This window comes from Acipenser ruthenus, unplaced genomic scaffold, assembly GCF_902713425.1.
Source record: "Acipenser ruthenus unplaced genomic scaffold, fAciRut3.2 maternal haplotype, whole genome shotgun sequence".
NCBI lineage: Eukaryota > Metazoa > Chordata > Actinopteri > Acipenseriformes > Acipenseridae > Acipenser > Acipenser ruthenus.
In genome coordinates, this window is record NW_026708221.1 from 50,290 (window position 1) to 73,727 (window position 23,438).

Below are 23,438 nucleotides of genomic sequence, written 5' to 3' on the forward strand. Positions count from 1 at the left end.
TCTGCTTTGACTTATTTATTTGAACTGTTTATGTCCTCAGTAAACATGAAAGAATAAGATTTTTTTTCTTTAGAGGGCTCTCCCCTCCCCTTAAATTATAATGTCCCATTACACTCCCTCCCCTCACCTCAGTAACCCCTCGCACAGCTGCTCAGGAGAAGGTTCGGGGAGAGTCCTCCGATCCCACGAGCGAGCCAGCTTCCTCTTCCACACCCAGCAACTCCAGAGCGGAGGTCAGCACGTGACTGCCCCCTGGAGGATAAGCCCTGCGGGTGTCCGCTCTGAGCTCGCTGGGGGGGCGGGGCTGGCAGGGTCCGCTGTAGCTCGATGAGGAGAAACAGTCCCTGGCGGTTTTGCCTCCCTAAACCTCCGGGGGCGCCAGAGCCAACGTGACAAAAATTTAATTCAATGACAAACATTTAGACTGCAAGTCTTTCTCATCGTCTTCAATGGAAGTTAAAAAGATCTTGTCATTGAATTTTAAGTTTATTTTAGTAATTCTCAGTCCCGGAGTTTGACAGTCATTGAATTTATTAAGTTTATTTTAATTTCTCTGCTGTAGATCTCTCTCCCAGTCAGTGAGGGGACAGGGCGGAGCTAATGTAGGACTCTCTCCCAGTCAGTGAGGGGACAGGGCGGAGCTGATGTAGGACTCTCTCCCAGTCAGTGAGGGGACAGGGTGGAGCTGATGTAGGACTCTCTCCAAGTCAGTGAGGGGACAGGGCGGAGCTAATGTAGGACTCTCTCCCAGTCAGTGAGGGGACAGGGCGGAGCTGATGTAGGACTCTCTCCCAGTCAGTGAGGGGACAGGGCGGAGCTGATGTAGGACTCTCTCCCAGTCAGTGAGGGGACAGGGTGGAGCTGATGTAGGACTCTCTCCCAGTCAGTGAGGGGACAGGGTGGAGCTGATGTAGGACTCCAGCAGGAAGATGGTCTCGTCCACCTGGTTCTCGCTGGAGTCGAGTCTGCAGGGAGATGGAAAAGAAAATCCATCACGGGTTCAAGCTGCAGCGGCATCTTAAAAGCCACCTTTACGAACCGTCCCGTTAGGATCTGAAAAGCGCTTACAAGTAAAACTGTGTCGACCGACAGACAAGGCAGGAATAGAGACGGACGGGGGACACAGACAGGTACGCAGACAGACAGGCGCACTAGTTAACGTCATGTTTCAGTCTGAAGTTGTTGTCTCTCTGGGGCACTGATCACCTCTGCAGACAGACAGAAGTACAGACAGATGGACTCACTTGTTGACGTCCTGCTTCAGTTTCTGAAGCTGCTGTCTCTCGGGCGCAGTGATCATCTCCTCGATCTCCGCTAGCTGAGTCTCCTCCGCTCCAGTCACCTGCATGGAGGCAATGATGGCTTCGATCCTCTGGGACTTATCCAGGAGACGCCTGCAGAGAGTCAAACACAGTGAGGATTGGGAATCGCTCCTCCTCTCACACACACACACAGAGACACCAGGGAGTCAGACACAGGGAGTATCGTGAATCGCTCCTCCCCTCTCACACAGAGACAGGCTTACTTGTTCTCTTTCGTCTCGTAATGACGTCTCTTGATCAGATTGGCCACCGTCTGAAACACAGAGAGAGAGAAGACCATGAAGAACACAGTGGGGTGGGTTGGGTTGGGTTGGGTTGGGTTGTGTTGGGTAGGGGAGGGCAGGTACCTTGTAGAGGCACTGCAGCAGCAGTCTGGTAGGGCAGGGGGGAGGGGAGGGGAGGGGAGGGGAGGTACCTTGTAGCAGCGCTGCAGCAGCAGTCTGGCAGGGGGGAGGGGAGGGGGAGGGGGAGGGCAGGTACCTTGTAGCAGCGCTGCAGCAGCAGGAGGGGAGGGGAGGGGAGGGGAGGTACCTTGTAGCAGCGCTGCAGCAGCAGGAGGGGAGGGGAGGGGAGGGGAGGGGAGGTACCTTGTAGCAGCGCTGCAGCAGCAGTCTGGCGGTGGGGAGGGGGTTCACCGTGTACAGGTAGAAGGTTCTGGAGGGGGCGTGGTCCGGGGTCTTGGGGATTTCCTGAAGGGAGACGAGAGAAAACAGAACCAACAAAACACTTTCAAAAGAGTCTTCTGTGGCTGTGAATATAATGAAGACTGGAAGTCATCTACAGACAGGAGTCTGTTTCACACAGCATGTCTATCGCTGCGATGCTGCTCGGGACAGACACACAGAGTGGAGGTACTGTACCTGTAATGAGACCAGGTTCTCAGACAGCATGTCTATCGCTGCGATGCTGCTCAGGATAGACACACAGAGTGGAGGTACTGTACCTGTAATGAGACCAGGTTCTCAGACAGCATGTCTATCGCTGCGATGCTGCTCAGGATAGACACACAGAGTGGAGGTACTGTACCTGTAAGGAGACCAGGTTCTCAGACAGCATGTCTATCGCTGCGATGCTGCTCATGACAGACACACGCAGGGGGGTACTGTACCTGTAAGGAGACCAGGTTCTCAGACAGCATGTCTATCGCTGCGATGCTGCTCGGGACAGACACACACAGGGGTACTGTACCTGTAGAGAGACCAGGTTCTCAGACAGCATGTCTATCGCTGCGATGCTGCTCAGGACAGACACACACAGGGGGGTACTGTACCTGTAAGGAGACCAGGTTCTCAGACAGCATGTCTATCGCTGCGATGCTGCTCGGGACAGACACACACAGGGGTACTGTACCTGTAGAGAGACCAGGTTCTCAGACAGCATGTCTATCGCTGCGATGCTGCTCAGGACAGACACACACAGGGGGGTACTGTACCTGTAAGGAGACCAGGTTCTCAGACAGCATGTCTATCGCTGTGATGCTGCTCGGGACAGACACACACAGGGGTACTGTACCTGTAAGGAGACCAGGTTCTCAGACAGCATGTCTATCGCTGTGATGCTGCTCAGGACAGACACACACAGGGGTACTGTACCTGTAATGAGACCAGGTTCTCAGACAGCATGGTGTACAGCATGTCTTTCGCCTCCTTTGCCGGGATCATGGCGAAATCCTCGACCTGCTTCTGCTCCAAGTGCCTCTTCCTCAGGAGCAGCCGGAAGATACGAGCAGAGCGGGAGCCGAACCTGAGAGGAGAGGGGGATAAAGAGAGGGGAGGGGAGGGAGGGAAAAGGGGAGAGGGAGGAGAGTGGAGAGGCATAGAGAGGGAGGAGAGGGGGATAAAGAGGGAGAGGGAGAGAGGAGAGGGTGTGGGTGAGAGAGCAAAGGAGAGGAGGGGATTAAAGGGAGGAGAGAGAAGAAGGGGATGAAGACAGGAAGGAGAGGGATGAGGAGAGGAGAAGAGAGTACAGGGTTAAGAGGGAAGGGATGAAGAGAGAGATGGGGATAGGACAGGAGAGTGGAGGGGAGGGGGAAGGACGAATAAAGAGAGGTGAGGGGGGTGGAGAGGGCAGAGAAAGGTGAGAGGGGAATAAAGAGAGTGAGGGAGAAAGAAAAGAGAGAAGGATGAGAGAGAGAGAGACAGAGAGAGAGAGAGAGAGAGGTGGCAGTGCCATTACTAGGTCCAGTCTTAAAAAGCTCCTGCACATATCACATATTTTTTTAAAACATATCTCGGCTGATCCCATTGAAAAGGCAGCGCCAAGGACCGCTCGCCCAGTCCCTGTTAGAATGCAGTGCGTTGTGTAGTGGGATCCTGCTCTCACCTCTCCTGCACCACGGACTCCAGTGCTGCCTTGGCCAGGCAGGCGAGGGCCTTGTGTAGATCTGAGAGGCTGGCTAAGGAACCGAGCAGCACCACACTGACTGAGCCGCCCCAAAACTACTGCAGCGCCCCAACCCCGGGTTCTGCACCGGGTCCGATCGGTCGTTCAATGCCCACACGCACCCCTTGGATGCACCCATTGCATAGCAGCGTGATCCGTTCCTGGTGTTACAGCAAGTTTAATAATCAGACACACCTGAGCTTGTTACCTAGACACACTGGGGCTGATCAAGCTGGTAGTAAAACCTGGAACGGGCGACGCTGCTGTGCAATAAGAGTCTTTTCGTGTCGCTCAATACTGAAGGATACTGATGACGAACATGCCTCCTCCACTGTCCCCCGACTTTCCGACAAACTCCATCTGGGAAAGACAAAGCACAGAACAGCACAGTCAGCGGGGGGGGCGGGGACCCAAAAACAGACCAACGGGATGTCCCATCCAGCACACTGGAGAGCGAGTGTGTGTGTGTGCGTGCGTGCGTATCAGCGCTGTCCCGTTTCAATTCCGTTTCTGATTTCCAAACGTATTCAAAAAGCGTTGGCTACTGAAAACAGTGAGTCAGCGATGATCTCGTCTAGAGTGTAGTGCAACGCACTGCCACCACAGCCTACTGCAGCCGCTTAAGAGTGAACGAGACTGAGGTTTTGAAACAGACTTCTCAAAAAAAGATTTGTGTAAGGCCACAGGTACCCTTTATTTGTGATTTATTTTAGTTTTGTCAGTTTCCTTTCTTGTGGGGCTTTTATTTGACCCAGCAAGCACTAGAAGTTCAGTGTGCAGCAGTGTGGAGTAGCGGTTAGGGGCTCTGGACTCTTGACCGGAGGGTCGTGGGTTCAATCCCAGGTGGGGGGGGACACTGCTGCTGTACCCTTGAGCAAGGTACTTTACCTAGATTGCTCCAGTAAAAACCCAACTGTATAAATGGGTAATTGTATGTAAAAATAATGTGATATCTTGTAACAATTGTAAGTCGCCCTGGATAAGGGCGTCTGCTAAGAAAGAAAGAAATATTGAGCAGCGTGCTATCAGCGCGCTAGCGGGTCTCACCGGGTCATCAGCCAGCAGGGACAGGTACTGGTCCAAAACCGGTTTGGAGATGCTGTAGCCGGCCGGCAACGCGCGGAAAATCTGAAAACACAAAACGCACAGGATTACACAGAACCCCAATCAGATACACAGGATCACACGCAATCAGGGTCACTGTACAGAATCACACACGACCGGACACAGCGGGCTCATTCGTAGTGTAACTGCATTATTGTGTTGATGCGGACTGTGCGTGTCTGAAGCGTGTAGTGTGTGCGTGACTAGCCTGTGCATGTAATGTGTGTGTGTGTGTCTCTCTCATCTCGTTGGATGACAGCGGCTGCGTGTGTGTGTGTGTGCGTCTCTCTCACCTCGTTGGATGACAGCGGCTGCGTGCGTGTGTGTGCGCGCGCGTCTCTCTCACCTCGTTGGATGACAGCGGCTGCGTGTGTGTGTGTGTGTTTGTGTGTGTCTCTCACCTCGTTGGATGACAGTGGCTGCGTGTGTGTGTGTGTCTCTCTCACCTCGTTGGATGACAGCGGCTGCGTGTGTGTGTGTGTTTGTGTGTGTCTCTCACCTCGTTGGATGACAGCGGCTGCGTGTGTGTGTGCGTCTCTCTCACCTCGTTGGATGACAGTGGCTGCGTGTGTGTGTGTGTGTGCGTCTCTCTCACCTCGTTGGATGACAGTGGCTGCGTGTGTGTGTGCGTCTCTCTCACCTCGTTGGATGACAGCGGCTGCGTGTGTGTGCGTCTCTCTCACCTCGTTGGATGACAGTGGCTGCGTGTGTGTGTGTGTGTGCGTCTCTCTCACCTCGTTGGATGACAGTGGCTGCGTGTGTGTGTGCGTCTCTCTCACCTCGTTGGATGACAGCGGCTGCGTGTGTGTGCGTCTCTCTCACCTCGTTGGATGACAGTGGCTGCGTGTGTGTGTGTGTGTGCGTCTCTCTCACCTCGTTGGATGACAGCGGCTGCGTGTGTGTGCGTCTCTCTCACCTCGTTGGATGACAGCGGCTGTGTGTGTGTGTGCGCGCGTGTCTCTCTCACCTCGTTGGATGACAGTGGCTGCGTGTGTGTGTGTCTCTCTCACCTCGTTGGATGACAGCGGCTGCGTGTGTGTGTGTCTCTCTCACCTCGTTGGATGACAGCGGCTGCGTGTGTGCTGCTCCGGGTGTGGTGGTCACCTCGCTCATCCTCAGCATGGTGCGCACGATCTCGCTGCTCGTCTGCGCCGGGGGGACACAAGCACAGGGCTCAGCGAGATCCTTCCTGCTCGAGAGAAACGCTACCCAACCCTCGACCCTTCAACGTCTGAACCATCTCCCCTGCTAACCCTCCTCTCCGTCACGACACTCCAATCCACCGCCATTCCCTTTATCACTTCACCCCCCTCCTCTCTCTTTTGCCCCTACACCCTACACCCTACACCCTCACCCTCTCACCTGGTCCAGTTTGCTGGCCACCGCTGCTATGATGGCCTGGTCTCGGAAGTGCTGGTGAAACCTCTCCAAGTTCACCTGCCAGTAAATACCGTCATCCAGCGCGGGCTGCATGGAGAGAGAGGGGGGGGGAGCAACGGAGGAGAGATGAGAAGGGGAGACGGGTGGAGGCGAGGGGAGAGGAGGGTGGGGAGTCACAACAAAGTGCAAGAATTCAGATTGAATGCTCAAGCCTCTGACCGCAAGGTCATTGGAAAAGAAAACTAGCTGAAATCGAGAAAGGAGGTCGAACTGGCTTACAGACTCTCCAACCGCACTGAGCTCCACACAGTCACTGGGCTCTGTGATAAATTAAGCTCCCTCTCCCTCTCCCTCTCCCTCTCCCTCGCCCTCTCCCCTCCCCTCCAGCCCCCACCTCTGTGTCCTGGGGGTCAAGTCGGGATCTCTTGCTTTTGGATTCCCCCTCTGTGTCATCGACAGACCTCCTGCGTTTCCCTCGCCCTGCAAACAACAACGACAACACAACACAACACAACACTGTTAGAAACAGAATCCTGCTGGCAATTCATCCAGAACTTAAACTAGTCTGCAATTCAAATACAAAGGTGGTGTTATGTTCTGTAACACACGTCCGCTGTGTCCAGTGCTCTCGCTCTCTCTCACCGGCCAGGTTGACCTCGGGCAGGGTGTACATGTCATTGGTCGGCTCCTGCAGGGTGGGAGCAGGCTGGGGTCTCGCCCCCTCGCTCTTCTCAGCCTCCGACACCAGGGGGCAGCGCTGCAGGAAGTGCGTCTCCACCAGCTTGGTGAACGTGTTCGCAACCTCGCTGTGCTCCATCGACTTCCCCTCTGCAACAGAGAGGAGCGCAGGGGGAGAGAGTGAGGCAATAAAACAGGCACTATACACAGACACTATACACAGACACTATACACAGTCAGACAATATACATAGTCGCTATACACAGACACTACACACAGACACTATACACAGTCAGACAATATACATAGTCGCTATACACAGACACTATACACAGACACTATACACAGTCAGACAATATACATAGTCGCTATACACAGACACTACACACAGACATTATACACAGTCAGACAATATACATAGTCGCTATACACAGACACTATACACAGACACTATACACAGTCAGTCACTATACAGACAATATACACAGTCAGACAATATACACAGACAATATACACAGTCACTATACACACACACCCACCCTCTCTCTCTCCTCACCCTCCATGGAGTCAGTGAGCCGGTCTGCCACCCTCCTCACCACACACACACACACACACACACACACACACACACACACACACACACACACACACACACACCCCCTCTCTCCTCACCCTCCATGGAGTCAGTGAGCCGGTCTGCCACCCTCCTCACCACACACACACACACACACACACACACACACACACACACACACACACACACACACACACCCCCTCTCTCCTCACCCTCCATGGAGTCAGTGAGCCGGTCTGCCACCCTCCTCACCACACACACACACACACACACACACACACACACACACACACCCTCTCTCTCTCCTCACCCTCCATGGAGTCAGTGAGCCGGTCTGCCACCCTCCTCACCACACACACACACACACACACACACACACACACACACACACACACACACACACCCTCTCTCTCTCCTCACCCTCCATGGAGTCAGTGAGCCGGTCTGCTACCCTCCTCACCACACACACACACACACACACACACACACACACACCCTCTCTCTCTCCTCACCCTCCATGGAGTCAGTGAGCCGGTCTGCCACCCTCCTCACCACACACACACACACACACACACACACACACACACCCTCTCTCTCTCCTCACCCTCCATGGAGTCAGTGAGCCGGTCTGCCACCCTCCTCACCACACACACACACACACACACACACACACACCCACACACACACACACCCTCTCTCTCTCCTCACCCTCCATGGAGTCAGTGAGCCGGTCTGCCACCCTCCTCACCACACACACACACACACACACACACACACACACACACACACACACACACACACACACACACACACACACCCTCTCTCTCTCCTCACCCTCCATGGAGTCAGTGAGCCGGTCTGCCACCCTCCTCACCACTCTGCTCATGCTCATCTTCCCATGCTGCAGCAGCTCCTCCACGGCCAGCTCGCCGGTGTCTCCGTACAGCGTCTTCGCCGTGTAGATGTACCGCGGGTAGCGCTGGAGCCGCAGGACCCGGGTGCAATCCGCCTCGTACTCCACCTGCCCACGCCGGCTCACCCGGAACCAGGCCAGGCTGTGCTGGATCAGCACGCACAGGGCCTTCTTCACCTGAGGGGGGCGCCAGAGAGGTGAGACCATAAACAACAACAACAATAGTAATAATTATTATTATTATTATTATTATTATTATTATTATTATTATTATTTATTTCTTAGCAGACGCCCTTATCCAGGGCGACTTACAATTGTTACAAGATATCACATTATTTTTACATACAATTCCCCATTTATATGGTTGGGTTTTTACTGGAGCAATCTAGGTAAAGTACCTTGCTCAAGGGTACAGCAGCAGTGTCCCCCACCTGGGATTGAACCCACGACCCTCCGGTCAAGAGTTCAGAGCCCTAACTACTACTCCACACTGCTATTAATAGTCAGTTAGCAGACACTTTTACCCCAATAGTTGGGGGGTTGAGCTATGCTTCATCAACTGCTGCTGCTGCAGAGTCACTTCCAATAGGACCTCGTTTGTTTGACGTCTCATCCGAAGGACGGAGCACAAGGAGGTGAAGTGACTTGCTCAGGGTCACACACACACACACACACACACAGGGAGTCAGTGGCTGAGCTGGGATTTGAAACGAGAACCTCTTTAACCACTGGACCAGCGAGCCTCAGAACAAAGTTTGAGAATGAGAAAAGTCCATTCAGCCCATCACATTAGCACCATTCTCCCCTACTGGCAGATTTCAAAGCACAGAATCAATTTTCTTTTAGTTCAGTGTTTTAGATCCTGCTACTTCAACTGGTTGGCTATTCCATGCATTTATAACTCCCTAAAGTAAATTCTGCTATGCAGTAAGAGTCTTATTTCCATTCCTGAATAAGACCCCAATTGCATTGCAGCTTGATCCATTCCTGGTTTTACTAGGAGTTTAATCAGACGCACCTGTGCTTGTTATTACCTATACACCCTGTCGCTAATCAAGCTCCTAGTAAAACCTGGAGTGGGTGACACTGCTCTGCAATGGGAGTCTGATTCCCATCCCTGGTCAGAGTGCAAGGCTTTAGCACATCTGAGTGCGCGTCTTTACCAGGTCTAGCGGGGTCCCGGTGTCGTGCGCCATCATTCTCAGAGGCTGAGCCCCGGTCCGGATGAGGTGGGTTCCGACTCGGTCCACGACTTCCCCAAAGTGTTCCCTCAGGAGCAGGGAGCACAGGTTTGACTCTTCCAGAGTCATCTCTTCAGGATCCAGGGACTGGGAGAGAACGAACACACACACACAGGTATTGTCATGAACCCACTGTCCTCTTTTGAGCAGTCATTTTTTGGAGCTTTCTTTAAAAGAGCAATTATTTTACACGAATGACACTAGATTTAACACCTCTCTCTGGCTTTTACTCTCTTACACTGGCTTACCGTACGAAAACACGGTTGCATTTGAGATCACTAGATTATAGGAGGCTGTGTGGTCCAGTGGTTAAAGAAAAGGGCTTGTAACCAGGAGGTCCCCGGTTCAAATCCCACCCCAGCCACTGACTCATTGTGTGACCCTGAGCAAGTCACTTAACCTCCTTGTGCTCCGTCTTTCGGGTGAGACGTAGTTGTAAGTGACTCTGCAGCTGATGCATAGTTCACACACCCTAGTCTCTGTAAGTCTGCTAAATAAACTAATAATAATAATAATTATCACTATCATGAATAGAAATGCACACCAGGTCACAATAAACCCAGCAAGTCTCACTATTCCCATTTGAGGACAGGCTAATTTTTTGGACCATTTTTAACTGTCATCTACCTGTTAATTTAATTTTGTCTTTAACTATATTGTTATGGTAACTGATTTTGTTCACCGCGGAAGTCTAAATGGAACTGTTAATAATCCTGCAAACGCAGCCCTTCGGATGCTCTTACGACGCGTCGATGTAAATTGAGAAAGTGAAGCTCTAAATATGATCCATTTCTTGGGTGTTTGATGATAAAGTGTCTCCATTTTCTATGTGTTGAGCTTCATAGCCAACTCCTTTTTAAAAATCAACTCCCAATTCACTTTTTAATCAATTCCGACACATTAAAATTGCAACGAGCAGCACTCTGTTAAAACGAGCTTCCTCGCAACAGCGGCGACACTTGACTGCCATGGTGAATATAAACAGAACAAAAAACTAAGTGACTGAATACGAAACAATAAAAGCCAATACTAAAACAACAACAACTAATCTCGAGTACTCGCAAATAGTAATTTGCAAGCAATACTTTTTGCATACCAATATAATAAACAAAACATATTCGGCATGCTTTCTTTTTCAGTGCAGCACAGAAAAAGGACGTTGTGTATAAAACAAACTATATACATTCAGCAAATGGATAAATGAATATATATTTTACCGTTGCACAGAATTCGAGATCATGTATTCTTGAGCGTGGAAAAGCTCTCCACTCTTTGACTCCACACGTGAAGCTTGTTCCGGTCTGGTGTCACCGCGCCCCGCACAAAGATGGATGCCGCTACGTCAGTAGAATCGGACCTTACAAAGATGGCGGCGTTTTCATTCCATCGTGACGCACAGAGCTCTCTATACGCTGTAATGAATTGATAGTAATTTATTTATATGTGTCTATGGTAAGCACATTTTTATAGTTTAGCCTTTTTAACTTGATATATATATATATATATATATATATATATATATATATATATATATATATATATATATATATATATATATATATATATATATATATATAAATTAGCTCCAAGAGCCAGCTGCCCATCGTTTCGATATGTTGTACATATCTATCTCAAGGTAGCCTGTGTTTGAATCAAAACATTGGAGGTATTTATAGGTTTTTGACGGCGTGAACTACTTGTTATTGTTTACATTCAAATCCATGATTTATTCTTATATGATGATATAATAAAAATATAAGTTTATATAAAGTAGTGTTAATTAGAATTAATACAGATTCAAAGATAGAAGTAAAAATGATGTCACAATATATAGAACACCATGACATCATGTAAGAATAAATCATGGATTTGAATGTAAACAATAACAAGTAGTTTTCATGCCGTCAAAAACCTATAAATACCTCCAATGTTTGGATTCAAACACAGGCTCCCTTGAGATAGATATGAACAACATATCGAAACGATGGGCAGCTGGCTCTTTGAGCTAAATATATATATATATACAGCTGGCTCTTTGAGCTAATATATATATATATATATATATATATATATATATATATATATATATATTTGCAATTGTGTGTTTTTTATCATTCTTTTTAGTTTTATGTTGAGTTCATCATTATTCTTATTCTTAATAATAATAATAATAATAATAATAATAATAATTATTATTATTATTATTATAAGTAATTTTTAATGTTGTAAAAAGCGGTCTATGTAACAGATTACACAGTTTCAGGTGGTCGCTTTGACGCCAGCCACTCTCATTCCGGTACGGTTGACGACTCGGTTCGTTTTGGACTCGGCAGTTTTCGGAGTTGCAACGAGACTGTGTTGCATGCCGGGGTAGTGGCGGACCCTCTCTTTCCGCGAGTGGGAGGACGGACGTCACTGTTTGTCCCGGAGTCAGGGAAAAAATGGCGGAGGCTGCCGCGGTTTCTCAACATCGCTTCTTCTGTCACTGCTGTAAGGGTGAAGTGAACCCCAAACTGCCGGTAAGTACCCCGAGACCGCCGCCGCCGCTGACCTGGGACCCGAGTGCGGGTAAGGGGATGCCTCCGGGAAGCGAGCCCGGCGCTCTGGTTGACATTGGTGTTTGTTGACGGGCCCTGTTTTAGTTTCTGGGATCGTTTTTGGTTTCATGTAGTAAAAATAAAACCGAAACCATAAAGGACGTATTTGATTAAAACGTTAAAGGAATCGTAGCTGCTTTTTTAATCGGTGTAAGAGAGGGAAATCGAATCGGGACGTTTGTTATTGTCGTTTTGGAGGAGGGGGGTGGGGGTCGCGCTGTTGTTTTGTGTTTATCAAATTCCCAGGTAAAGGAAGTGGGTTTGTATTTTGTCATGTTTATTATTATTATTATTATTATTATTTATTTCTTAGCAGACGCCCTTATCCAGGGCGACTTACAATTACTACAAGATATCACATTATACATTATTTCACATTATACAGATATCACATTATTTTTTACATACAATTACCCATTTATACAGTTGGTTTTTTACTGGAGCAATCTAGGTAAAGTACCTTGCTCAAGGGTACAGCAGCAGCGTCCCCCCACCTGGGATTGAACCCACAACCCTCCGGTCAAGAGTCCAGAGCCCTAACCACTACTCCACACTGCTGCCCTTTATAACGCTCATGTAAACGCAATAATATCTTACTAATAACGAATATGACACTGATCTATTTTTCCCACGACCGGAGCGTTTTAAATATCGTGCTAGTTTAAATATCGTGTGATTTTAGGGGTCGATCGTTGTTGTCATGGAGTGATTTTATTTATGTACACAATTACGATTGATTCTATTTAATTCATGTTTATTACATTTTTTTTAAACACTATACACGCAATCTTATAATGCACACTATATCATTGTATAATTCATACGTGTAAAAATCTAAACCCATACCTTCACTGATAATTATTAACAGGAATCATATGATAACCGATATTACGACACTGTTTAAAGTCACTGTAATAAGTGGAGAGTAATATGCAATCGCATACATCTATTTTAACTTCATTTATAAATGGGTCCCACAGTTTAAGGAACTCGTTTGGTTTTGCTGTGTATCTGTCTGGTGATTGATTTCTGATATTTACAGAAGCAAGGCACTCTGCGATAGCTAGTTTCTGCATTCCGGGTGTAGCATCGTGCGGGATGCGATTTAGAAACGAGGTTAATGTCGTCTTCAGCTATTGTTCATAGATGCTGTACTGAAAAAGTGCATCGTTAAATACTAGAAAGGAGAGAATTGAACTTTCGCAGAATGGAAACCTACCATACAGATACCAGAAAGTTGCATTATTTATTTGTTTTCATAAGAAATGGTCTCGATAATATACACTATACTACCTGCTTTGTAATATAGACTTCATTGAGGGGAGCTCTGAACCCCAGGACTGGGTGCAGCAGCAGCAGCAGCAGGGCTAGTGTGAGTTTCTAACCCTGCTCAAACTCCTGGCTCCTGATCATTTCAATATTAATAATAATAGACTTCATTGAGGGGAGCTCTGAACCCCAGGACTGGTTGCAGCAGCAGCAGCAGCAGCAGCAGCAGGGCTAGTGTGAGTTTCTAACCCTGCTCAAACTCCTGACTCCTGATCATTTCAATATTAATAATAATAGACTTCATTGAGGGGAGCTCTGAACCCCGGGACTGGGTGCAGCAGCAGCAGCAGCAGCAGGGCTAGTTTGAGTTTCTAACCCTGCTCAAACTCCTGACTCCTGATCATTTCAATATTAATAATAATAGACTTCATTGGGGGGAGCTCTGAACCCCAGGACTGGGTGCAGCAGCAGCAGGGCTAGTGTGAGTTTGTAACCCTGCTCAAACTCCTGGCTCCTGATCATTTCAATATTAATAATAATAGACTTCATTGAAGGGAGCTCTGAACCCCAGGACTGGTTGCAGCAGCAGCAGCAGCAGCAGCAGGGCTAGTTTGAGTTTCTAACCCTGCTCAAACTCCTGACTCCTGATCATTTCAATATTAATAATACTAGACTTCATTGAGGGGAGTTCTGAACCCCAGGACTGGGTGCAGCAGCAGCAGCAGGGCTAGTGTGAGTTTCTAACCCTGCTCAAACTCCTGGCTCCTGATCATTTCAATATTAATTATAATAGACTTCATTGAGGGGAGTTCTGAACCCCAGGACTGGGTGCAGCAGCAGCAGCAGGGCTAGTGTGAGTTTCTAACCCTGCTCAAACTCCTGACTCCTGATCATTTCAATATTAATAATACTAGACTTCATTGAGGGGAGTTCTGAACCCCAGGACTGGGTGCAGCAGCAGCAGCAGGGCTAGTGTGAGTTTCTAACCCTGCTCAAACTCCTGGCTCCTGATCATTTCAATATTAATAATAATAGACTTCATTGAAGGGAGCTCTGAACCCCAGGACTGGTTGCAGCAGCAGCAGCAGCAGCAGCAGGGCTAGTTTGAGTTTCTAACCCTGCTCAAACTCCTGACTCCTGATCATTTCAATATTAATAATACTAGACTTCATTGAGGGGAGTTCTGAACCCCAGGACTGGGTGCAGCAGCAGCAGCAGGGCTAGTTTGAGTTTCTAACCCTGCTCAAACTCCTGGCTCCTGATCATTTCAATATTAATTATAATAGACTTCATTGAGGGGAGCTCTGAACCCCAGGACTGGTTGCAGCAGCAGCAGCAGCAGCAGCAGCAGGGCTAGTGTGAGTTTCTAACCCTGCTCAAACTCCTGACTCCTGATCATTTCAATATTAATAATAATAGACTTCATTGAGGGGAGCTCTGAACCCCGGGACTGGGTGCAGCAGCAGCAGCAGCAGCAGGGCTAGTTTGAGTTTCTAACCCTGCTCAAACTCCTGACTCCTGATCATTTCAATATTAATAATAATAGACTTCATTGGGGGGAGCTCTGAACCCCAGGACTGGGTGCAGCAGCAGCAGGGCTAGTGTGAGTTTGTAACCCTGCTCAAACTCCTGGCTCCTGATCATTTCAATATTAATAATAATAGACTTCATTGAAGGGAGCTCTGAACCCCAGGACTGGTTGCAGCAGCAGCAGCAGCAGCAGCAGGGCTAGTTTGAGTTTCTAACCCTGCTCAAACTCCTGACTCCTGATCATTTCAATATTAATAATACTAGACTTCATTGAGGGGAGTTCTGAACCCCAGGACTGGGTGCAGCAGCAGCAGCAGGGCTAGTGTGAGTTTCTAACCCTGCTCAAACTCCTGGCTCCTGATCATTTCAATATTAATTATAATAGACTTCATTGAGGGGAGTTCTGAACCCCAGGACTGGGTGCAGCAGCAGCAGCAGGGCTAGTGTGAGTTTCTAACCCTGCTCAAACTCCTGACTCCTGATCATTTCAATATTAATAATACTAGACTTCATTGAGGGGAGTTCTGAACCCCAGGACTGGGTGCAGCAGCAGCAGCAGGGCTAGTGTGAGTTTCTAACCCTGCTCAAACTCCTGACTCCTGATCATTTCAATATTAATAATAATAGACTTCATTGGGGGGAGCTCTGAACCCCAGGACTGGGTGCAGCAGCAGCAGGGCTAGTGTGAGTTTGTAACCCTGCTCAAACTCCTGGCTCCTGATCATTTCAATATTAATAATAATAGACTTCATTGAAGGGAGCTCTGAACCCCAGGACTGGTTGCAGCAGCAGCAGCAGCAGCAGCAGGGCTAGTTTGAGTTTCTAACCCTGCTCAAACTCCTGACTCCTGATCATTTCAATATTAATAATACTAGACTTCATTGAGGGGAGTTCTGAACCCCAGGACTGGGTGCAGCAGCAGCAGCAGGGCTAGTGTGAGTTTCTAACCCTGCTCAAACTCCTGGCTCCTGATCATTTCAATATTAATTATAATAGACTTCATTGAGGGGAGTTCTGAACCCCAGGACTGGGTGCAGCAGGGCTAGTGTGAGTTTCTTTGATGCTGTTTCTATGAAAGCCTTGGCAACACAGCTTGAGTTCTTCGCCCCTGTGCGGACTCCATTATCACAGAGCGTGCTCAGAAGAGATGTTAAGGATTCAATTGACCAGTTCTCTGTGATGTCACGGTTGCCATGGCGCTGGTTACAAACTGCATTCTGATTCTGTGTGCTCTTGTCTAAGGATCACTACCCTTGTATTCCTGTGATGCCCAGATGAAATCATTTTTAGACTGAATTATTAATTTCATTCTATATATAAACGTGTAACGGACATGTTGTTTGATTGCTGAAACTTTTTTTTTTTCTTAAATTAAGCCTACTTTAGTAACTATCTATTGGTTCGCATTTACCTTCATTTTAGCAAAGTCGTTCTGCAGCGGTTTTAAGACTCCCATTGCATAGCTGTTTGAACCAGTCCAGCATTTAATGTGAGCCTAACTTAACACTGCCTGTACGTTTTGGTACAGCTAACTTAAAGGCTCTTTGCAAAACCTGGAGTGGAGTTTGTCTCTTTAGTGCACACCTTTCATCGTCGTGCTTCTGTGCTGCACAGGCTGAGCGTCGATGGAAACGCAACCAGCTACACCTCTCTCAGACCGGCCAGCCCAGCTATACCAGGGACAGGCAGTGGAACTGAGGTCTCTCTCTCTGAACAGCCTTCTCCTGTTCTGCCTGGTGTTAGAGCAGAGGAAGAGAGGCTGGCAGACGCACGCTTTGTCAAATGCCTTCCTTTTTCAGTGTGCTTACTGACTCGGTTTCACCTCAATAACCCTGATGAAGGCGCTAGAGCCCAAACGCTGGTCTGCTTGACTCAGTTTAGTTTCAATAACCCTGATGAAGGCGCTAGAGCCCAAACGCTGGTCTGCTTGACTCAGTTTAGTTTCAATAACACTGATGAAGGCACTAGAGCCCAAACGCTGGTCTGCTTGACTCAGTTTAGTTTCAATAACACTGATGAAGGCACTGGAGCCCAAACGCTGGTCTGCTTGACTCAGTTTAGTTTCAATAACACTGATGAAGGCACTAGAGCCCAAACGCTGGTCTGCTTGACTCAGTTTAGTTTCAATAACACTGATGAAGGCACTAGAGCCCAAACGCTGGTCTGCTTGACTCGGTTTAGTTTCAATAACACTGATGAAGGCACTGGAGCCCAAACGCTGGTCTGCTTGACTCAGTTTAGTTTCAATAACACTGATGAAGGCACTAGAGGTGTTTGCCCAGAGAGAGAAGGATTCTGCTGTGTGCTCAGAGGTAAAGGATTTTGCTATGAGCTCAGAGACTGCACGCTGTTTGCTCAGGGCTTAGAGAGGAGATGACTAGGAACACACACCTTCGCTGGTCAGCAGAGAGACGGAGACAGAGAGAAAGAGACGGAGACAGAGAGAAAGAGACGGAGACAGAGAGAAAGAGACGGAGACAGAGAGAAAGAGACGGAGACAGAGAGAAAGAGACGGAGACAGAGAGAAAGAGACGGAGACAGAGAGAGAGAGAGAGAGAGTCACAGCGTGTGTGTGTGTGCTTGTTTATAGTGCTTGCTGGGTCAAAACAGGCCCCACAAGGAAGGAAACTCTTACGTGATGGATCTCTGGCACGTGCCATTTCCACACGCTGCTACCAACTGAACAGTACTGATGCAAACTGATCAATGCACATTTTATTAGGGGTCTGAAACACTACGTTCAGCTCTTAGCAGCGCAGAATGGATTCAATCGCAGGGAAAAATAAGACGGGGCGTTTGGGAAAGCAAGGGGTTCTGTACCATTAAAAAGCTGAAACAAATTTTTTGGCAGCCTCCAAAGCCGGTTCACGTTTGCGAGCGCGCGATCTGGCTGCTGTTTTTGTTGCCAGGTTTTCTAAGGATTGCTTCCGATTTGGTTTCAGGAGTACATTTGTCCCAGGTGTGAATCCGGATTCATTGAAGAAGTCGCAGATGATTCCAGGTAGGTCATTTTTACCTGCTTTAAAAAAAAAAAAAGAAAATTTGCCTAGAACAAAGAGGGGACTGGATTGAAATCCTTTAAAAATCTTAAAAATAAGCTGACGACGGTAGCCCTAGCCAAGGGTACGAGCACAGGACCAGAGGAGACACTGTTGGAAATTCAGCGGAGATAGACTTCGGACAGAGGGAAGGAGACGCTTCTTCACACAGAGTGGGGAGGGGATGGAATGGGTTGTCATGGGTTACCGAGCCACGCTGTCGATGCTGAATCACTGGGATCCTTCAAGACCCGACTTGACAAAGTTCTGAGATCAATCAGCTGCTGGTAACCGGACCAGCGCTGACGGGCCGAACCGTCTCCTCTCTCTCGTGAATTGTCCCTAACTAATTTTATTAAATGCTTGTTAGATATTTTCACATGTGTGTACGATCCTTTACAAATAGCTTGCGATATGTGTCCATTTTTGAACTTGTATTTCTAAACACGCTGCAAAGTATATTTCTGCCTGCGTTTTCACAGTGATTTTTGGATATGTTTTTATATACCTCTCTGTCCTGTACACTGTGTGTGTCTGCAGCTTGCTGGAAAGCGGTGCCAGTGCTATAAATGATGACGCAGCCACACAGTTTGCAGAGGTAAGTTTTACTCTGGATTATTTTCAGCCTGGGTAAGATACAAGGGTGTAGCGACCGTACACTAAAGTAAATTGCCTTTACAATGCTTCCCTATGCTTTACCATACCTCTCTGTGCTTTACAATGCTTCCCTATGCTTTACCAGACCTCTCTGTGCTTTACAATGCTTGCCTATGCTTTACCAGACCTCTCTGTGCTTTACAATGCTTCCCTATGCTTTACCAGACCTCTCTGTGCTTTACAATGCTTCCCTATGCTTTACCAGACCTCTCTGTGCTTTACAATGCTTCCCTATGCTTTACCAGACCTCTCTGTGCTTTACAATGCTTCCCTATGCTTTACCAGACCTCTCTGTGCTTTACAATGCTTGCCTATGCTTCACCATGCTTTCACTGCACTTTGTTACACGTTGCTATCACACAGCAAAGTTTTTTATAGCTTTTTATAAGAGGTGTATCACATGATTGTCCTGCTGGGCTGTTACTGAGATCAGGCTCTCCACAGACATCAGGAGCTGACAGTCAGGCGAGGGTGGCTGGTGTCGATCGGGCTGATTCACCATTCAGAGTGAGACGAGTGAAGAAGCAGCTGCTTGGGTTTGTGAGGATCGCTGCTTTTCTTAAGACTCTGCGGAGAACAGCGATCCTCACAAACCCAAGCAGCTGTTTGTTCACTCGTTTCACTCTGAATGGTGTTGATTGGGCTGGAGAGCTCTATCTGAATAATGACTTGATTCATTTATCTATTTAGCAGCACTAGTGGGAAGCCATGTAGTGTCTGCTGCTTATTCTTTGAGCATCACTAATTGAAATGTATGTATAAGACTCCCATTGCACAGCAGTTTCACCCATTCCAGGTTTTACTAAGAGCTTAATTAGCCTTCAGTGTATAGGTAACAAGCTCAGGTGTGTCTTATTAAACTCCTAGTAAATCCAGGACTGGATCAAAGCGCTGTGCAGTGGGGGTCTCATTCCTGCCCCTGTGTCTGTGTCTGTGTGTGTGTCCCGCAGCTGTGGCACCTGCTCTTCGTGGAGCGCCCCTTCTCTCTGGACCTGGACAGCCGGGAGTCTGCGGAGAGGCAGCAGCTGAGCGGGTCGGAGCACTGGGGCCCTGGCCGGCCCACCCGACTCCAGAGCCAGAGGAGGTACCGGAGCAGAGGCACCACGAGGCCTGAGCGATCCCCCGCCGTTGAGGGGTAAGCAGAGCTAATCAATCAGTCACTCCCCTCGCCGTCGAGGGGTAAGCAGAGCTAATCAATCAGTCACTCCCCTATCCGTCGAGGGGTAAGCAGAGCTAATCAATCAGTCACTCCCCTCGCCGTCGAGGGGTAAGCAGAGCAGTCATTCATTCAATCAATCAACCAATCAATTGATCAATTGCTCCCCATCGCAGAGGGGTAAGCAATACTGATCAGTCGATTGATTGATTGTGTGTGTGTGCGGTTCTTTCCACTCCTGTGTGTGCAGTTCTCTGACCTGTGTGTGTGTGTGTGTGTGTGTGGCTCTCTCCACTCCTCTCTCCTGTGTGTGTGTGCGGTTCTCTGACCTGTGTGTGTGACTCTCTCCACTCCTCTCTCCTGTGTGTGTGTGTGGTTCTCTGATCTGTGTGTGTGACTCTCTCCACTCCTCTCTCCTGTGTGTGTGTGACTCTCTCCACTCCTCTCTCCTGTGTGTGTGTGCGGTTCTCTGACCTGTGTGTGTGACTCTCCACTCCTCTCTCCTGTGTGTGTGTGTGGTTCTCTGACCTGTGTGTGTGACTCTCTCCACTCCTCTCTCCTGTGTGTGTGACTCTCTCCACTCCTCTCTCCTGTGTGTGTGTGGCTCTCTCCACTCCTCTCTCCTGTGTGTGTGACTCTCTCCACTCCTCTCTCCTGTGTGTGTGTGCGGTTCTCTGACCTGTGTGTGTGACTCTCTCCACTCCTCTCTCCTGTGTGTGTGTGACTCTCTCCACTCCTCTCTCCTGTGTGTGTGACTCTCTCCACTCCTCTCTCCTGTGTGTGTGACTCTCTCCACTCCTCTCTCCTGTGTGTGTGTGCGGTTCTCTGACCTGTGTGTGTGACTCTCTCCACTCCTCTCTCCTGTGTGTGTGTGTGCGGTTCTCTGACCTGTGTGTGTGACTCTCTCCACTCCTCTCTCCTGTGTGTGTGTGACTCTCTCCACTCCTCTCTCCTGTGTGTGTGTGTGTGTGACTCTCTCCACTCCTCTCTCCTGTGTGTGTGTGTGTGTGTGCGGTTCTCTGACCTGTGTGTGTGACTCTCTCCACTCCTCTCTCCTGTGTGTGTGTGTGTGTGTGTGTGTGTGTGCGGTTCTCTGACCTGTGTGTGTGTGTGTGTGTGTGTGACTCTCTCCACTCCTCTCTCCTGTGTGTGTGCGGTTCTCTGAACCGTGTCTCCTCTCTCTTCCCTGCAGGATTGTGCAGCAGTTCCTGGCCGGTCTCTTTGCAAACTCTGGAGTGCCCGGCTCCCCGCCTCTCTCATGGTAAACACAACCTGATCTGCCTCTTCATCCTCACAGGCTGGGTACAGAAAACACCTTGAGTCTTAACTTCAAGCACAGCCCTTGAGGATGCATTTCCCCGCTGCCCAGAGCTGCGTTGTCCTCCGACGCTGTAGCTCTGGGTGGCTGCATGGTGAGTCTGCAGTGTGTAAAGAAGCGGTCGGCTGACGGCACACGCTTCGGAGGACAGCATGTGTTCGTCTTCGCCCCTCCCGAGTCAGCACGGTGAGATATCCTCCGTTGTTAAACACACAGTATGGCTGAATTCTGAAGTACCGAAAAACCATCTTGATAAGTCAATGGATTTATGCTTTTCAAAAGGACTGTGGGCTGCATTCTCAAAGATATTTTACTCCCAATTATCATTGGCAGATTAAAACAAAAAGGAAAAATTCTCCTAAGGGGGAAATAAAAAACAAACATAATTTGCATTACTAAAACTAGTATAACAGGTTTGGTAACTATATAGGATGCGTTTTCTACTATTTCGAAAATAAAAACAAAAACCTGCTACCTGATTTGGAGTACTATTGGAAGCGACTCTGCAGTCTCTGTAAGTCGCTGTGGATAAAAGCGGCTGCTGAGTGACTAATTTAATTTATTAACGAATTAATAATAACATCGATCGCCCCTGTGTGTCTCTTGCAGGACAGGCATGCTTCACTCCAATCCCGGGGACTACGCGTGGGGACAGGGAGGGCTGGACGCGGTCATCACACAGGTCAGTCTCGCTTCAGTCTGTCGTTAGGGTTCCCCCTGTAGTTGAGATTGTGTAAACAGCCCTCTGGTGTGTCTCTGTATCTCTCTCTGTATGTCGCTGTCCCTCTTTGTGTGTGTGTCTCTCTCTCGCTCGCTCTCTGTCTCTCTCTCTCTGTGTTTATCTCTCTGTGTGTCTCTCTGATGTGTGTTTTTATCTCTCTCTCTCTCTCTCTCTCTCGCACTCTCTCTCTCTCTCTCTCTCTCTCTCTCTCTCTCAGCTCCTCGGACAGTTTGAGAACACAGGCCCACCTCCGGCTGAGAAGGAGAAGATCGGCTCCCTGCCCACAGTGACCGTCTCTCAGGAACAAGTCGGTGAGTCCAGTCCTGGAGCGGGACCGGGGACGGGGGTAGGGCTGGATTTCTCCTCTTAAAGTAGGGCCCAATCCACACCAGTGACCCTCGTCTACGGACAGCTTGATCCAAATACTCTGTTCGTGACTCGTCAGAAGATTATTTCGTATGGAGCTTGCAATCTTTCTTTGGCACCAGTACTGACTTGATTGTCGTTTTATCACCAAACTCCTCGATGATGCGATCCAAGTCATTATTTTTATACTATAACATCTAAAAATCTCGGACAGGAAAGAGAAAATTGTAATGTCGGACCGCAAAGGGTTAATTTGTGTGAAGAGGATTCGGGTCAGGGTTAGGACACAGGTCAAGCCCCTGTCATGTTTACCCAGTATTTCCTTTATGCCTCTGTGTGGCTCTCTCCCCCTCTCGCAGACTCTAATGTGGAGTGCCCGGTCTGCAAAGAGGATTACTCTCTGGGAGAGCCGGTCAGGCAGCTTCCCTGCGGTCACCTCTTCCACAGCGATTGCATCGTGCCCTGGTTAGAGATGGTAAGTCCTGATCATTATCCAGGAGTCCTGACGCTTTCTTTACATGATTGTATCGCAGTCAGGGCTGGAGATGAGACTCCTCTTGCAGAGCAGTGTCACCCATTCCAGGTTTTACTAGGAGTTTGATCAGCCCCCAGTGTGTCTAGGTAACAAGCTCAGGTGTGTCTTGTTAAAACCAGGAATGGATCAAACCGCTATGCAGTGGGGGGTCTCATGTCTAACCCTGCGGATTGGAGGAATCTATCGCTTGTTTTGTGATACCGCAGCATAGCTCATTGTAAGTCACCCAACCGTTCTTGAGAAGTTTGCTTGGTATGAATACCTACTGTCATTGAATTAGTCTTTAAACAGAGATGGGAACAAGACTCCTATTGCACAGCAGTGTCACCCATTCCAGGTTTTACTACCTGCTTGATTAGCTGCAGTATAGGTAACAAGCTCAGGTGTGTCTTATTAAACTCACAGTAAGAGCAGGAATGGATCAAACTGCTATGCAGTGCGGGGGTAGCAATAAGACTCCTATTGCACAGCAGTGTCACCCATTCCAGGTTTTACTACCAGCTTGATTAGCCCCAGTATAGGTAACAAGGTGTTTTATTAAACTAGGGAAGAGTCCCTCATTATTTTGTCTTATTCCCGTCCCTGTTGAGGACATTGAGAAGTGAATGCCAGTGTTTTTTGCATGTGTAATAGCACCTCTGTCCCGTTCTGACTGTC

The 23,438-nt window shown here is 48.6% G+C and overlaps 2 protein-coding genes across 4 annotated transcripts in view; one reads left to right on the plus strand and one right to left on the minus strand.

Moving 5' to 3' along the window:
* Nucleotides 1-12,112, minus strand: LOC117968856 (DNA-directed RNA polymerase III subunit RPC3-like). 2 transcript variants are annotated; one of them, XM_059020356.1, is made up of 15 exons: nt 11,921-12,112; nt 9,517-9,665; nt 8,275-8,530; nt 6,831-7,016; nt 6,583-6,668; nt 6,171-6,275; nt 5,862-5,954; nt 4,752-4,832; nt 4,013-4,064; nt 3,645-3,705; nt 2,915-3,065; nt 1,910-2,011; nt 1,526-1,575; nt 1,245-1,394; nt 1-965 (listed from the first exon to the last, which is right to left on the minus strand). In XM_059020356.1, exons 1-15 carry the CDS (start codon nt 12,063-12,065, stop codon nt 884-886), a joined length of 1,749 nt encoding a protein of 582 aa, XP_058876339.1. In that variant the 5' UTR covers nt 12,066-12,112; the 3' UTR covers nt 1-883. The 2 variants fall into 2 exon arrangements, with proteins under 2 accessions (XP_058876339.1, XP_058876338.1); XM_059020355.1 differs by lacking the exon at nt 11,921-12,112 and adding an exon at nt 10,812-10,910 and having other exon boundaries at nt 9,517-9,681.
* LOC117395626 (E3 ubiquitin-protein ligase RNF115) overlaps nt 10,963-23,438 on the plus strand; it is a 17,344-nt gene continuing 4,868 nt past the window's right edge. Inside the window, exons 1-9 of one of the 2 annotated variants that reach the window (XM_059020357.1) lie at nt 10,963-11,046; nt 11,852-12,113; nt 17,933-17,991; nt 18,569-18,626; nt 19,636-19,820; nt 21,034-21,102; nt 21,769-21,841; nt 22,098-22,191; nt 22,606-22,721. In XM_059020357.1, coding sequence (XP_058876340.1) covers nt 12,036-12,113; nt 17,933-17,991; nt 18,569-18,626; nt 19,636-19,820; nt 21,034-21,102; nt 21,769-21,841; nt 22,098-22,191; nt 22,606-22,721 — 732 coding nt within the window. In that variant the 5' untranslated portion in view covers nt 10,963-11,046; nt 11,852-12,035. Of the gene's footprint in view, nt 11,047-11,842; nt 12,114-17,932; nt 17,992-18,568; nt 18,627-19,635; nt 19,821-21,033; nt 21,103-21,768; nt 21,842-22,097; nt 22,192-22,605; nt 22,722-23,438 lie in introns of those variants that run through there. The other variant, XM_059020358.1, reaches the window with a different exon arrangement.

Coding starts and splice junctions, on each gene's coding strand:
- LOC117968856 (XM_059020356.1), bottom strand. CDS start 12,065: ATGTTGAGAAACCGCGGCAGCCTCCGCCATTTTTTCCCTGACTCCGGG. Junction 4,065..4,751: donor CCCTGCTGGCTGATGACCCG/GTGAGACCCGCT, acceptor TGTCTTTCCCAG/ATGGAGTTTGTCGGAAAGTC. Junction 1,576..1,909: donor TGCTGCAGCGCTGCTACAAG/GTACCTCCCCTC, acceptor TCTGTGTTTCAG/ACGGTGGCCAATCTGATCAA.